At 33.5% G+C, this 17,699-nt stretch overlaps 1 protein-coding gene across 16 annotated transcripts; it reads right to left on the reverse strand.

Annotated features, from left to right (window-relative positions):
- Window positions 1-8,294: 8,294 nt before the first annotated feature.
- On the reverse strand, window positions 8,295-16,285 carry LOC147382988 (S-norcoclaurine synthase 1-like). 16 transcript variants are annotated; one of them, XM_086428472.1, is made up of 11 exons: window positions 15,758-16,285; window positions 15,591-15,657; window positions 15,422-15,477; window positions 14,277-14,336; window positions 13,005-13,432; window positions 12,379-12,518; window positions 10,735-10,825; window positions 10,485-10,598; window positions 9,346-9,593; window positions 8,777-8,839; window positions 8,295-8,690 (listed from the first exon to the last, which is right to left on the reverse strand). In XM_086428472.1, the coding sequence occupies exons 8-10, from the start codon at window positions 10,569-10,571 to the stop codon at window positions 8,803-8,805; spliced, it is 372 nt and encodes a 123-aa protein (XP_086284598.1). In that variant the 5' UTR covers window positions 10,572-10,598; window positions 10,735-10,825; window positions 12,379-12,518; window positions 13,005-13,432; window positions 14,277-14,336; window positions 15,422-15,477; window positions 15,591-15,657; window positions 15,758-16,285; the 3' UTR covers window positions 8,295-8,690; window positions 8,777-8,802. The 16 variants fall into 16 exon arrangements, with proteins under 16 accessions (XP_086284598.1, XP_086284599.1, XP_086284593.1 ...); XM_086428473.1 differs by having other exon boundaries at window positions 8,295-8,695; XM_086428467.1 differs by having other exon boundaries at window positions 8,295-8,630; window positions 8,777-8,872; window positions 15,758-16,284.
- Between the last annotated feature and the right edge of the window lie 1,414 nt (window positions 16,286-17,699).

Raw genomic sequence — 17,699 nt, forward strand, 5'->3', positions numbered from 1 at the left:
TTTTTTCTATTCTTTTTTAATGAAATCTAACTTCACCATTGGATTCAAAATGGCTGAAAAACATACTTTTAGTTTGTAAGCATGCTCAAATTCGAGTTTGAACGAAAAACTTACAAAATCCTCAATTTTCAGATCGGACCAAGCTAAAAAAATGAATTTTTATTAGAATTAGAATTTGTATTATCCTCTCACACAATTAGATCTGCAATGAAAAATTATAAAAAAAAATGGAGTATTCGCTCGTCAATTTCAAAATTCGAAAAGTCAAATTATCGTAAAAAATGAAACAAATTTTAAAATACCGCACGTGTCCCGATATTTTTATCTATAAAAGAATTTCTAAATTTTGTTACCATTCCTTATCTCTCGAACCCGTCAACCAACAATAACTGCATATTTTTTAAACATTGGTTTCTACCAACTTTAATTTCGATCTATGTCGCGAACAGGATTCCCTCGACACTCGGCGAAGAGCAAAAAAATGTTCGTGATGTCAAACTCCACAAATCTCGCTCATTTATTTTTCATTTTTCATTTTTCTTTTTTATTTTTCTTTTTTCTTCTCTTTCTTCATATTTCATCGAAAATCAATCATATAATATATGGGGATTTCGATATTTCAACTTACTATTTTACCTATTTAGAGCTCAAATCGTCATCTGCTACAGAAGGGAAAAAGTACCCCGTCATCAAGATCTTCAAAATCACCAGATCTGTTTCAAAAATCAATTGTCTCCACATCAAATCCATCTCAATTTTTGCATTAATTGCCTCGATTTCCATGTATGTTCTTTAATTTTATCGTACAAAGAGTGGTAGGGACTTATAATTCTTATTGATAATCATAAATTTCAAAAATGCATTTAGGATTTTATAAATCTTTCGATTTCATTTTCAAATGTAGAATTTTTGTCGTTCATTTCAAATTCATGTTAAATATATGTGTTTGATGTATTTAATTGTGCTTTATAACAAATTATACATGAGCGGGATATTTCACTGGATTACTTCTGTCAGTTTGGTCCTCTACACTGTTCAGACCCCATTTTGATCTAATTTTTGTCATTTTTCAATTAAAATGATAAAAAAAAAAATTTTGAAATTTTGAAAAAGGATTTAATAATTAAAGAATTTTTATTGAGTTGATAATTATCGAAAAAATAATTTTATGTTCAAAAAATAGAAAAAGGCAAATATCAAAAAAGGAAAAAAAGGATGAAACGGTTAAATGTCAGAATCACACTAAATGAGTGATGTCTGCATTTTAAAGTATTGTGCTATATGTAGGTTGATGAACATATATCTAGGGGTACTTTACTTTCTGTTGCATGTTTATTTACAATTATGTTAGCGCAATGTTATTTATTTTAAGTCCGGTGGCTACAATTGCATGGTAGGAAACTGGATATCCATTCTTAACTCTATTATGTTAATTTCTTATTTATATTCAAAGAAAATAGTAATATGTATATGTAGCTATTTTGTGAAATGTTAAAGAGCTTGTGATTGCCTGAAGGGATAGTCCGTCATATCATGCAGAGTTATGTACTATCTTGGGATGTACGGTATGGATATCTAAGTTCATAGTGGTATATGATGCGTAAACTGAAATCCGGATTTTTTCTTTCTATTTTTACCAATGAACTTGTAATGTAAAGGTGGTGGTATACAAATAAAGATGTATAATAATAATCACATGTACGCCTGATAAATATAAACGAAGATGGTTAGTCAATGATCACTAACAGTCTATAGTAGTCAATCGTCTTTACACGTCAAAAAGAGACTCATTACTTACGATCACGTCAAATGGCCAACATGAGTGGGATAAATGATCCCGCAAGTCTGGTAATGCAACGACCAATCACAAAATCAAGAACTTACATCAATACATTATTAGAACACTATGTCTCGACTGGAAGGGATCCAATCATAGAATCCCAACTTTCTAATTCTACTATTCTACGATTGTGTATTATGTATAAGTTATTTTATTTTGAATTATAAAATGAAATGCATGTTTATTATTTCAATTTTATTAATTAGAATTATATAAAAGGAAATTATTATAGTATGAATACTGCTGATGGATATAATATGAATTTTAATTTTTTCTATGCTCATCCATAACTATATATACCAGTTAATCATAGTTTATCTTGTAAAATTATGTATGTATTAAAATGATTGAGAATGCTTACTCGTTCATGCTAGAAAATGTTATTAGTCGAAATTGTTTATTTACCTATTAGGTAACCATTGTTACTCACATATTCATTCTCCATTTTTTTTAGTTTCGGATTTGACGCTTAGTGAGACAGATGTAAAGCACAAGTGAGGATTATCTAGTAGGTCAGCTAGACAACCAAAGTCCCTTTCCTGGTGAGCACTAAGACTATACCCATTAACGAAATCAATTTGTCCAGGTTATATTATAGATTTTGGTTGAGAGTTATGATTTTGTTGGAAAAAGGAGTTTATGTATAATCCGATATATTAATTACTTCTTCCACACTCTAATTTATATTATATTGTAGATGTAATAGACTTCCGTTGTTATTCATTTTTGTAAATATATATATGATATTATATGTATGGTTTATCATGTGAAATAGATTGACTGCCTTAGAATGCTAACATAAACAAAGAAAACAATGCTAAAATTTTGAGGCACCATCTAGTACATCAAGATCTGACATGGGATTTTGTGTTAGTATTTTTAGGGGCGCCACAAATAGAGTACTCAATTTTGGTATCATTTTTTTTTTTTATGAACTCTTCTTATGGACCCAGGACCTTGAGCTTCGGGTGTGTAACGACACTTGTATAGATTTGTTTCGTTAACTGAACAAGGAGTTTCACTATTTTTTTTCTTCTTGTTCCTCAGCTTGTTTGATCTTTTTGTAGCTCAACTTTTTGTGCTTGCTCGTGTTGGGCATGAAATAAGCAACCTCAAACAGTTCTTAATATATTAAGAATCGCGATCCAGAATGGTATCATGTTTCTATAGCAATATATAGTGTCTACATGGCACATTTTTATTGGAGATTAAATACACTATATTACATACCTTATAGAAAACGGCTTGGTTAGGAGAGCTTAACATATTTCAAAATCCAACCAAACATGGAATTTAGATACTACTGCTATTCTATAGGAATTAGATATCTTACTGTATCTTGCTTAATAGATTAATAAAAAATATGACTCAAATGTACTCTTCTTCGACTTGATTTTTCATCTCAGAACTAGTTATCTCCTACTTCTTTCGATAATTTTTTTAACCTTCATCTTAGACCTCAAGATTCTATCCTCTACTTCTACATTCAAACCTCAAGTCTAATTAAATTTTTTAAGAAATATAAAATGATAAAATTTTTGGTAAAAAAATCTAGGGGGCCGTGTGGATACAGTGTTTTGTGGTTTCGCGCAAGAGTAATTTAGAGAAGTAGCACCATTGGTACTATGTGAAAAAGCACCAAAATGACACCAAAGTAAAGAAGTTCTCTCTAGGAGCTATTTATCCAAACACCTTTAAAGTGTTTTTGACTCCTCGCAAGAGTCAAAAGCACTTAAAAAAGTTAATCCACACAGGGCCTAGGATTTTGCATAATTGTTAAGAAACTATAGAAAATGATGGACTGAAAATAAGGTTGGACATATTGAAATTAATTTACCATAAAAATTTAAGAGCATAAAAATGAATGATTTGGGGGTGGAAAATCATGTAAAATTTTAGGTAAAATAATCTAGTTTTATGTGAAATATCTAGAGTTTTCTTTAAAGGGGTTAATGTTAACTTGAAAACAAGATTGAAAATAAAATTGTGAAGATTAAAAAATTATACAATAGAGATTGAAAAACTTAAAGATGATTGACTTTGGGAAGAAAAATCATGGCCCTTAACTCGAAGTAGAAGATAAGAGTATTTAGGTATTTTTCTATTAGTCTATTCAAAAGATTGAGTTCAATGAGGTATGTGCAAAATGTAGGAGATTTTTTCTTTATGATGAGACAAAGTGGTGTAGAAATGGTTCTAATCCCAACTTTACATTTAAACTTAATATAATGAGGGTTATTTTAATCAAAAACCAAGAAAATTATAACCAATTATCTTATTTTGGTTAGTTTTTAAAAAAGAAACACTTTCCATGCTAACTTAGGGATTGTTTGTTACAGCTCTTTTCAGCTATTTTTTGAGTTGTGTGCCACTTTTAGACATGTTTATGAGGCTAGCTTCTGCTTTCGTCACTTTCTTTTGCAGCAAAAAAGCTAACAGTCCTCTAGCTTTCATGGAAAAACTCCCCCCCTCCCCCATCCAAAATAATAAATTAAAAAAAAAAATTGGACTGGATCCAAGGTTTTGAAAAAGGATGGCTAATGAACTCGAACCAATCTCTCAAATTTAGTTTTTTGAAAAGTACATAAAAATTTGTCCTCTGCATTCCTCCCGCATGAGATCGTGGTTTTAAATGCCACAAACAAATTACGAAGATTTGAGCCAGGATTGAGTGTGAACATATGAGTTCATTCGTGCTTTGGCTAGAGGGGAAGAAAGGCATATATATGATTTGTCTAATCAACCCGAAAAAAAGAGACCATGGAAACTATATATTATTAAAGCTGAAGTATAAGAAGGATGGTATAGTGCATCTCATGGATATTATTTTGACTAGCTAGAATTTCTTTACGACCATGAAAATAAATTCCATCTTATCACGTGGTGGTAGACACTCTTTGATTATGGGAAAGTTGAGAAAATTCATCCAAGAGTTTAAGTTGGGAAAGTTGATTGGGTCCAAAGCCTTGAAGCAACCAACTTCCTCCCACACTTCCAACCAATGAGGAATCCAACCTAAACAATGTCCAAATACCCAATTGTTTCTCCACCAAAGAATTTCTTCCCTTTGATCTCTCCATCAAGAATTGCAAGAGATCCATGGTTAAATTTAAAGCCTCGTGTCGTTTTTCCCCTTTTGAGTACATAGCAGTGTATGCAGAATCCAATAACTGTTACAAAATTAACCAAGATTATATCAATAACTTTCACCAAAAAAATCAAAATATTTATATAATTTCAATAACTAGTCTTTTATTTATTTATAACAGGATGTCCAGACCTATGTCCAACTTGAGGGACCGGATGAGCTAGGATCGGAGCCAAGGCATATGGATTCCTCCCTTTGGCACGTGCAACGCCCGCACATCACACCCACCAGATAAGTGAGGGAAGAAGGTGATCCCGAGGAAATATTTCTCATACTGGGTATCAAACATACAACCTCTCTCGGAGTTTCCATAACTAGTCTTTGCTACATAAATGGTTCATTGATTCAATCTACACCATTCATTTTGGAGTGAGAGGCAAAACAGAGTTATAAATAATAACAATAAAAAATAAAAGAAAAAAAGAAGAGCTGAACTTGCATGATTATAATAGACAATGGTGAAATCATTTAGTGCCCAAATCCCTAGTTCACATACCATGGATTTGATACAGGAAAGGTTCGAGAAAACTCGATAAAATAATTTGGAAAAATGAATCGATATGCATTAAGATTATATTATGGTAAATAGTTTTTATATTAATATTTATATGTGTTTAAAAATATGCCTAAAAGTTTAAGACCAAGGTTCAAATAGATGTCTAAGAAACTTCTACTAATCCCTAGAAAATGCGTGATTTTACTCTCATCTCAAGTACAAATTGGACGCTATCGTCTAAAGGGTTGTCGACAACTATTCTACTTTTTAATGATAACACATCCATTCCCTTTCCTTAGAGAAATTCTTTGATTTGGGATTTTTATTAAAGCGAGAAAAACTATTAAACTCTAAAGGGATAGGCTATGAGAGTGAATTAAAGAGTTATCGATAAAGAAATCAATTGTTGGCTAATGTCGATTGTCATTGCAATTGTTCCCTTCCTCTTCTTTTTTATTTCCTTTCATTTCATAGTCGCTTCTGTGTTATAGAAAAAAAAAAATTTGTCTGCTATGACAATGTATTGTAATTACTAATAATAATAATAAGGGTCTTGTTACTGTGAGCCTAAAGTGCAATAAATACACCTTGGTAATAAGCATCTGAGGGTATTTTGGTAAAAAAAAAGATTTATTTAAAGGGTTTTTCGGTATAAAACTCAATATCTTAGGTGTATTTATTGCACTTTAACATGTGCCATAAGACACACATTAACAAGACCCTATTACAATAGGGTTGGGGCCAATTGACTCTAGGGTTGTCAATGGATGATAAGCCTGAAATCTGATCTGTTCCGATAACTTCGGGTTTGGATCAATATTTTGGATTCTGATAAGGCTTCGATCAGTTATCTTATTGGATCGGATCTGGATCAACCATGCACCGATCCGATAAGATGTGTGAGGTTTATTTAGATTTTGTATATAAAAACCGGGTTTGACCCAATCCAATTGTTAATGGATCGGGTTTGGATCTTATTATTGAGTTCCGATAATAAATCTGATCCAATAAGAATCCGATATAATACTTATTGGATCAGTACCAAATCAACCTTGACCCGATCCATTGACAACCCCACTTGACTTATAAAAAATGACTCATAAGAAACAATAAATCTTGGCAATAAAAGCACAAAATCTAATGTTGAAAAATGAATAATAAGAGGAACCAACACTCACCTTCTCTTGAGCAAATTTAGCCCAAAAGCGTGCCATGGCTCATTCGTAAGGATCTTCGGGCAATATGGAATTTTGCTTCCATGTCTCATCGATGTATTCAAGAACAATGGTGGATTCCGCGATGGGTTTCCCATTGTGAATAAGAACTGAAACCTTCTCATGGACTGTATTGGACTTGAGAAATAGATCACTCTTCTTAACAAAAATATCCTCTTGAGTTGCCATCAGACCTTGTTTGCTAAAGCACCTAATTTGCTTCTTCTTATATGTATATCTTCTTTCAAGAGTTCAATTTGATTATATATATATACAGGGGCGGAGCTAGTAAGGAGCTGGTGGGGGCAATTGCCCCCACAGAACTTTGAGACACCCCTATACTTGCAACTAATTACATGCCCCATTTGTCTCAACTCCCTCACCTCTCTCCCCATTTACCCCCACAACCTCATCTCCCTCCATTTTTTGCCCCCACAACCTCACCTCCTTCCAATTGTATTTTCCAGCACAAATAACTTTTCCACCATTCAAGGTCTTCAACTATACAACTAACCATAGTTTGCCCCCACTACAAGAAAATCCTGGCTCCACCCCTGTATATATATATCTTCTTTGAAGAGCTCAATTTGATTATTTATATTGTGTATTATATAGAGTTGTTTTCAATCTTATGGAAAGAATCAGCATGAATATTTTTTACACAATTTGTGGGTTGGTGCAGAATTCAATACTATTTTGGCTAATATCCTTTGGTTTTTGTAAATATTTGAGTACCCACTTTTTTTTTTCAAATTGATGACATATCCCTTTTACTATGGTCTTTTGTAAAAAAATACTAATAAAATTACTAAAATACCCTCATTTTCATTTTTTCTGATAAAAAAATCTTCTAGGATAAAAACTTGATAGTCCTTATCCTTACTCAAAATCTCAATAATTCAGTCCTCAACGTGAATTTGTAGGGTGTTTATAGATAAATTCCTACTTTCAAAAGGTTCATCTTTCGAGTCATTAGATCAAGACTAAAGTCAAAGGTTAGGATTGTCCATTTCTGTGATATTTTGAGGATCATTCAAGCATCAAAGAGGTAGTCGACTACAAAATATGAGGTATTTAGAGGCGGTTTTAAACTGCCACCAATTTTACCTAAACCGCCTCTAATATATTTAAGGGCGGTTTGACTAAACCGCCCACTATAGTGGCGTCGCTGATTCCTTTTAGTGGCCAACTAAGGGCGGTTTTAAAACCGCCTCTAAATAATGATTTAAGGGCGTTTTTAATATTTTTAGAGGCTATTTGTAAACCGCCTCTAATAATATTAATTTAATGGCGGTTTAAAAACCGCCTCTAAAGAATATGATTTAAAGACGGTTCTTATATTTTAGAGGCTATTTGAAAACAGCCTCTAATAATAATAATTTAAGGGCAGTTTTAAAACCGCCTCTAAATATTGTTATTTAACGGCGGTTTTTATATTTTAGAGGCAGTTTGAAAACCACCCTTAATAACAAATTAGTTTTTAAAAAAATAACATTAGAGGCAGTTCAAAACCGCCTCTAATGTTGTAAAAAAAGAATTAACAAAATATTCATTCCAAAATAAAACCTAGAATTATATAAAGAAAAAGAGCTGCTATTGGCACTACAAATTTCACTTATCATTTATTTATAAAAAGATAACACAACCTGTAAATGAATATTTTACCAAACATAACAGTGCAAACTGTATTTTAAGACTTCCATGGGGTGAGTATGAATTTCAGACAGAAAATGGGTATAGTCCATGCAAATGATTCCAAATCACAGTTGGCGCTCATTAAAAAATAACATCAGCCAAGTTTCATGTTCCATCCTAATGGGCCCTGAATAAAGCTTGCTAGAAGCCAAAGAGGACCACATAACCAGAGATCTATAAGCTCAAACATCTGCCATGTTTCATCTTCTTCGTTGTATGCATGTGTATCTGTGCATCCTACTCACTAAAATGTCATATAGCCAATTTGCAGATTTGATATCCATAGGAACAACTTCCCTATACTTGGCAAGCATGAAACATAACAGAATTATAAGAAAGATAATTATGACTTTCTATTTTGTTTCAATGCTAATATAGAATACCTCTTTCAGTGCAAGTATAATTTCAGTCAAGAAAATGTCACATTTCCTTTGTTTTGATTGATCCTGTAAGTCACATTTCCTTTGTTTTGATTGATCCTGTAAACACAAACAAAAGTTCTTGCTTTTAGATGCAGGTGATTTTCTAATGAAATATTCAATGCATCCAAATCCAAGTTTATTCATTATAGATAACCATTACATTTCGAGGATTGCCAAATTCCAAGTAAAACCAAACAACGACAAAAAGAAACGAAGTGACTTACCTCAAACCAATAAAAAACATGGGTGATTAAGAAGTATAAGCAGTCAAGTCTATGATGTTTGGCAGAAAAATGATAGGAAGGAAGCACTTCAATCATCAGCTGAAGTAAGCCATCAAGCTTAGTTTTCATAAATTCGACTGAGAATTTATGAAAATAAGATTTTGTAATTGAGCATCTACTAATAATCCATCTACTAATATAAATAATAAATGTATACTTACAATGATGACTCCAAAATATGTTTATTTATAAATAATTATAGAATTTTGGATTCCCATAATTATGTGTGTACAATGACTTAAATACCTGAAAGAAGAGGGGTAGTTAGGCCAGAATGTCATGTTTCTTTGAGGGGTAGGAAGGGAAAGAAGGAAAAGCATGTCAGCCCAGTCCAGCTTCTGCTCTTCAGACACAACAAAGGCTTGTCCATAGCCTTCAATGCTGTTGGGTAGCTGTGAGTTTGCTTTCTTCTCCTCTAATGCCAGCCTAAAGAACTCTTCTATGTCAGCCTTCATCTTCTCAATTATTTCCTCCGGGACTCCAAATTTGATCAACTGCTTAACATCCAAATTCAAATGTTTTCGTTATATATGTTGTGGAAATCAAGGTTTATAATCTTGTCTCAAGACAATGTTTCAACAAATCTAGACCAAAACATTTGAAGACAATTTAAAATTCTAAAGCAAGCCGAAACATTATTGAAACATTCAATATAGTCTCGACCGAAATCAAATATTCTAAGATGGTATGAAACTTGATTTGCCCATTTTTGTTTCACCATTTATCGAGAAATTATTATTTTTGTGTCACAGAAATTATTTTCTTGCCCCTGGGACAGTTTCTTTCCATGGGGTCAGACTATTTGAGACCAACTATTTTTGGTGGGTAGGCTAGACTCAAAGCCACAACCTCTAATTAAGTTGCATTATAAACTGTCAACCAATTGAAACATACTTTTGGGGCCAACTCTCACATAGATCTTCGTCCAATTCTAATTTATTTTTTTGTCACCAGATTAAGCCATCACATCTGTGGAATATATATCAGTTTGGCCCCCAATGTTGTATATAGTAGCATTTGGGAGGGCATGCTGTGCTTGAAATCTAAATCTATGATGTGAGTGCTCCACAACTTTTTGGTACCGAGTAGTTAAGGTAGAAGCAACACCAGGTGATCCCACATGAGTATGTTCTTCAGGAAACCCCATATGAATAATATGTTTCTCCCATCACCACTTCACTACACATTTTCAGAAGTAGACTTTGACACCCACGTTATCTATTCTTTTCTATCTTTCCCTACATATGTAAAGTGAGGTATATGCTTCATGACTGTTCAACTTATAACATCTGTTCTAAGTTCTAAGTTTTATGAGAAAATTAAGTAAATGACAGTTCAAAATCACAAAAGCTGGTATTGGTAACTCTCTTTTCACTGTATGATACCTGCACTTCATCAGACAAAGCTCCTCCTCCACGAGCACAAAGTAGTTCTGCCAGTAAGTACTCTAGTTGCTGATGCATTCTTTGCATCTCATTGGATATTGGATCTCTGTTGACCTATAGAACAAAACAAGAATCCCCATATGTGGCCAGCGTATATGAGAATTAAAACTAGATGAGAATTAAAACTAGATAACCTCCCCAGTGTAAAGTATATTGGGAAAAACAGAAATAGTAAACTGAAAAAACTTACAATGGGCTTATTCTGAATATCACAGCAGGATTGGCATATTTGAGAGTGTTGAGAGTTTCCTTTGCATTGATATCTATTGGGCTGATGCACGCTATAAGAGGGCATAGTTTGGAAGATGTTAGAAAAGCAAGTGTGGTCATCTACCACCAGAAAACAACCTTGTGCTTGGGAAATTTATAGAAAATTACTAATGAAAGTGTGGAACCCTGAAGGGGGATGAAGAACTCTAATCAAGTGTTAAAAATAGAAGAAAAGGAACTGAATTGATGGATTCAGGACTCATAATCCCAGTCTGATCCGGGTTAAAGTTGTCCTCAGAAATTTTAAAGTTCAAGGTCCTATCATAGCTATGAATTCCATTGAAGAGACATTGCCCCTGTACTTAAGAAAGCTACAAGGCAACTAGAGGTTAAGGCTGATACCAATAATATCTGGGATTCGAGGAAACAAAGAGCCTCTGAAGATCGAACAACATTGTGAACATACTCGAGTTTCTAGATTGTAGTGTAGGTCATAAAATTGTGTACATGCATAGTTAAATAAATGATGAAAAATATAACAAATATTAGGCAAAAATAGGAAAGGAAGTTGAAAATTTAAGATAGTGGTTACGATAATGTCAAGTTTCCAGCTATTATCAGAAGTTCCAGCAACCATAAAGTAGATCATGAGAAAAACAATCATTTATAATGAAAATATGAAACCAAGGGAACAATACATATAAAACACACGCCAGTATCAAACACAAATACATTTCACCATAACCTCCAACAAGTTTAAAAAATATAGCAAATTAACAGAGGTACATTGGCAACAAACTTGAACTACAGTCATAGAAGAAACAAATTTACACTATGAGAATCAAGAATCTTATGTAAGTGGATTTTCAATTCCTAAAAATGGGTTATATACTAAAAAGCGAAAAAAGTGTTTTGCAAACATACAAACAGGCCCTTATGTAATTTTTTTCCTTGGTAATTCTTTTTTATGCTATACTTAAGTATCATATGCACTACATGTGTTTGTAATGTATTAGAATGATCTGTTAGGAACTCAGGATATATAGAGTAGCTTATTCTCAATCAGGTTTGAATTGATGCCTTATAATGGAGCAGGATTCATCACATAAATACTTTATTTTTTCTAAAATCAAGGGGACAAAGTAAGGCACTAATATCTAATTTCAGTGTTGTGTCTGCCCTTAGAATTTCCAATAATGACACCATATACCTTTATGACGACATCATTCTCAAATCCAAGCTTTCTCATTAAGATGCTATGTACTTAGATTCATTACTGTGACAGCAAATTTCATAGGTATCTCTTTCAATTCCATATGAATGGAATTGGAGAGAAAAAATTAAGAATAAGAAACCATACAGTTGTGCTTGGCAGAAAATTTTCTGTGATAACACCACCACGAGGTCCAATACACTTGATACTATAACCTTCCCTCTTAATAGTCAAAATAGCTGGCTCCCAGATATCAAAGTCTTGAGATAAAAAGTAGGGGAAAAAGTATAACTACAACTGAGTAAAGATATGATAGTATGAAGAAAGCAATAGCTAAAAATTTGAACAAAGGGACAACAATATGAGAAATTAAGAACTATTCAAGCATTTAAGCAGAGATGGGTAGCTTACATCAGCGTGGTGTTCTAACAAAACTTTCACAGCGTCCTGTTGTCCACGGCCACCAACCCAAATCAACGGTGTACCCACATCACTTTGCGATTCCAAATCAACCCCTTTGGAAAGTAAATATCTAAGCAACTCAATGTTTCCTGCAAACATAATGCTTTCTTTAGAACAAGCAGCATGAATAATAAGATTATAAATAGAAATATAACAACGGAAGAAAAACAAATTTGAAGCAAAAGGTCAGAATTGACATGAAAGAACATGAACACACTAACTCCCCAATTTCCCATACTAGGTGTACTCGTCGTCAGTCGTTAGTCTTTCTTCAAGATGAGTATTAAGAATAAAAAGTTCCTAGTATATTGTGTGCCTTCCATTTAATATTTAAAAAAAAAAAAAAAACAGAAAGAGTGCCCACAATTTGACTCAAGTAACACACCATTTCTTGTAGTCCATCCACAAACTAGTTAATTAATTAGATAAATATTATGAACAAATCATGTTCAGTCATGCTATATGCAAAGTGAACCTAATCAATTAACTACAATAAGAAAAGTAAATGACATTCATACTTAGTGCAATCTAAACTAATTAAAAAATTGCATGTAAGCATAAAGTAGGGAACTCACCAATATCAAAAATAGAACATGATAAGGGATCTCTCTCTCTCTCTCTCTCTCTCTCAATGAGAAGATCGCGTGCATCCTTGCCAAAATCATTTACTATATAGGGACACATCCTCATCATTTCTACAATGAGAACCAAAATTGCAAAAAGATAACCAACTGATTGCCAAAGATTAGTTTCAATCAAGACACAATGGAAAGAAAATTACAAAAATGTACAAGTGAAGGTCATATAGATATACACCCATCCACTTCAGCCTGAAGTGTACAACACAGACAAGGCCCCTGCAAGGGCCGGGTTAGAAACTGTGTCTAGCTTTCGACAGAGTCTTTAGCTTGACGATTTTCCAAAACCAAAACACATTCATCACTGTCAACGTGGGAGCTATCACTAGCAAGCTGTAGAAACCTATAAGGAAAATTTGTTTGACCTGAAAATCAAAATAGAAGAACAAGATGGGATTACCAATCTTTATGAGAGAGAGAGAGAGAGACCCACCCTAAATTATAGAAGTACTCTATACAAAAAAGCAGAAAAACCAAACCTGTCTCAACCGAGACATTTGGAAAAAAATACTAATTGTTTCATATTTTGAGGTCAATGTTTCATTCCGGTCTTGACCAAAACATTCTGAGACAATACAAAACTTCAAACCATGGTTTGGACCACTCACAAGCCCAACCAATGGACCACCTCTTGGACAAATATGTACAACTTGCCAATCCTAACAGCCTAAAAGAAGAATTTTAATGAAAGTTAATTGATTCTATCATGGAGATTGAGGTTTTAATTTTGGATAATGTCTTGTTGGATGCATCGGTAAATCAGGTTTCCTTGGTTACTACATCAACCTGTACATGTGTTTTGCACATATAAATGACAAATAAGATATACGAAGTTGGGCTTAGACCCATAGTTCAGTTGGTTTCACACATTGCAAAGCAACTTTGAGGTCATGGGTTCAAGTCCAGATTATCCATCAAGGAAAAAGATATACAAAGTTCAGTAGTCATAAAACAGTTGGGTTGCTATTGGAATACCAGGGAATTTTGGGTTTTCTCTGGGCTCTGAATTCAGGTTATGAACATGCTCGCATGCGTGCACAGAAGGATAGCTGATCCATTTGTGTGGTTTAGCATTCTCTTAAAATATGGACCAACCCAGCAGAAACTTACCTGATCAAAATGGAGGTACAGGTGGGCGAAAAAGAAGATGAATCAATGGTTTCGTAATAGCACTCTCTTAAAATATGGACCAACCCAGCAGAAACTTACCTGATCAAAATGGAGGTACAGGTGGGCAAAAAAGAAGATAAACAGAAGGATCCTCGCAACCTAAAGTCATAGAAAATCCTTGAGTTATGAATCCTGTCATCAAAAGGTTAAATACAAACACAGGTGGGAAAGAACATATAAAAACTCCAAATGGTTGCATTAGTCATAAGATCAAAACAGTGAAGGGTTAAAATTACGACGGCCCTCCAGCTAATTTCAAAAGCTCATTATAATCCCTCAGAACTCAATGAAGTTGACGTGGACTGGTCAAGTTCCCTATACCAGGTCCCTGTCTGATACTTTTCTTGATGAGTTTTTCATCCACTCGAATCACTTAAAAATTATAGCAAAAAGAAACACGATATCCTGACTTCTTAGGTCTTTCCTAGATTCTTGAGTGCTAGACTCATGTATCTCAAGATTACAAATAGCCTAGATTAAGTGCAATTTAGCACCTACAATGGGCATTATCCATATAAAAAGGGAATCTATTCTTGCATATAATTTGATTACAAAATACAATTATTATCTGGTGTTGAACAGACAATGGACAAAAGTACATTTCTGTCTTTGTTTCATATGAGTTGGGTTTTTCCTAACAACTTTAAATTATTTATCACACCACAATTAACGATTAAAACACATTCTTCAAACATTACAAAGATTAATCCACGTGTCACCATACCTCCAAAATAAAATAGTACTCGACATATTTGTAGAGGAAAACTCATGGTCTATATAAACAGGAAAAAATGGAAAGAAAATAACAAAGTTCAAAGATTGGGGAAGGAAGAAAGGGAAATGTAACACCAGCTTCAGCATGAAAAACAAGAAAAATATCTATGGAAAAATAGTATACAGAACAACCTACTTATAAGAACAAATGTTCCAATAAAGAAATATACACATCTTAAAATGAAAAATGTTAATGTTAGGATACACCTCTACTTTTTCTTCATAAAACAGCACAAACTACCTTACAAATTATGCCAAAAACAACACAAACAGGGAAAACTAGAACTCAAAACTTCGTACATTTTCACAGTAGACGATTAAACATAAACAAATAAAAAGAATTATATAAAAAATTTAAATAAATAAAAAAAAGAACAAGAAAGGGTTTGAGAAGAGGGGCAAATACTTACATGATATATGTAGATTTGGTTCTCTAGGATCCATCAAATACTGTAAATCAGATATTCTGAAAAAAAAAAAAAAAATTTAATTCGAATCAGCATTGGACGCTAATGATAAAATATAAAAATAAAATATCATTCAAAATCAATTGTATTGCAAGGAAAAAAAAATACTTACCTGTTCTAACTCTTGATAGATTTGGGTTTTGAACAAAAACCCTCCTTTCTTCTTCTTCTTCTTCAACCTTGACAAATCGTGAGAACGGGATCATTCTCTAATGGGACGGAGATATATAGTGGAAGTGGGAGAGAGGGAGAGAGGAGAAGAGGAAATGAAGAACTTACTGCCAAAATGGAGACCATGAAGGCGCCAAATTGAAAATGCCTCGATTCTTCACTGCATTTTGGAAGAAGGAACCTCGATTTAGGGTTTGTTAGGTCGATTTACAAACTCGCCATCGATTTAGGGTTTCGTTTCTTCTTTCTTCAAAGGCGTTTCCAACGGAAATGCCTCCCATTCATCAGATGCTCGTCGTTCTTCACAGGCGTTTCCAACGAAACTGCCCCTAATCGTCGTTCTTCCCAGGTGGTTTTCGCAACATCGCCTCCAACGGATCTGTATTTTGGGGCTGTTTCGTGAAACCGCCGTGAATAATCTGTCTCTCGTTCTCCAATGGAGGCGTGTTTTAAAAACGACGTGGTTTGGAGCTCTGTGGTGGCTCTTTCTTTAAAAACGCCCCTCACATTGTTTTATTGCTGGCACTTCACAAAACCGCCGAATAAAAACGCCTTAAATGCCTATCATTTTTGTAGTGGTCGATCAGCATGACTGCACAGATCGAAGTCGAACATGAGAACAGACCTAAGCATTGATATCATGCCAATCGCCATCTTGAATAAATAAATAGAACTTCTCTTCCCACACCACCTTTACTAAGATCACCCTAAGATATGTGCTAATTCTTTGGTGATTTCATACTTAATTGAGATGCTCTTAGCAAAAGTTGGTGTGGCAAAAGCATCTCAAAAAAAACAAAAAATGGCTGGCCTTAATTTAAAGAAATGGTGCTTAGATTCATAATCTTTGTGTTTTAGATATATGAGTGAAACACCTAAACATCGTTAACAACATGCATGGTGATAATGATTTTTGAAATGTACACCACACAAATCTCTAGCTCCATGGATCATCATCATCTTAATCTTATTCAAAAGATTTGGTGTCAGCTAAACGAATCATATGTCTTCATTCCATTCTCTTTATGGTCATTTAATGGAGGAAAAAGTTAATTGAAAATCTAATCTTCTCTTGTTTTGAGATGCAAATATGGATGTTAAGCTTTTTTGTTTTAACTTCCACGGTGCGGATTTCCAGCATGAATATGTGTGTAGTTAGTTTCATAGTGTAGTCCCAAGAGAGAAGAAGAGAAAAATGGATTCTCTTTTCTTTTCTTTAAGTAGTTACATGAGGTTGACCGTATTCCATATGGTGTTTTATCTTTAGTAAGTGTATTGTTTTACATCAAGTGTAGTTATTTACCAAACTGACAATTCATGATAAGGAATAGAGTAAAGATCTGACATGTAATGTTAAGTATCTATATAGCCCTCTTTGAGACGAAAGCCGTCTTCTAACTCTAGTTTACCTCCGAAGATTGTTAGGAAGGTTGATAGAATATCGATTTTATCTATTTTTCAATACCTGCATCAACGGAATACCTAACAACTCTTACCCTCATTTGGAGCCATTGTCACAATATAGTATGGCATGCCTAAATTATTCCATATCTATTCAGTAGAAAACTCCCCTTTTGGGACCCATATAGGTATTGAGCCAACATTAGGTCTTAATTGAGCCAATTATTGTGTATTGTCAATAACTGCATTCTTATACCGAGTTCTTTTGCGTTTTAAAATAGATAGTGTAATACACCGAATTTTTATTTGAATTTTGAGGAAAATAAATAGTAAAACTTTGAGAAAATTCTGAAAGTAGGACTTAAGGTAAAATTTTAGGATTTTTCTATTTATTGTTAATAAAACCTGACTTCACCGTTGTATTCAAAATAGCCAAAAAAAAAAATTTAACCTTTAAGCATGCTCAAATTTGAATTCAAATGAAAAATGTACAAAATCCTCAATTTTCAAGTCGGACCGAACTAAAAAAAATGAATTTTTAATTGTGTCCTCCAACCTGCATACTTTGCAGATAAGGGTATTTACGTATTTTTCTATTAGTCTATAAAGAAGATTGAGTTCAATGAGGCATGTAGGAGATTTTTTATTT

The sequence above is a fragment of the Akebia trifoliata genome, chromosome 16, assembly GCF_017979445.1.
Source record: "Akebia trifoliata isolate Shusen 1 chromosome 16, ASM1797944v1, whole genome shotgun sequence".
In the NCBI taxonomy this organism is placed as follows: domain Eukaryota; kingdom Viridiplantae; phylum Streptophyta; class Magnoliopsida; order Ranunculales; family Lardizabalaceae; genus Akebia; species Akebia trifoliata.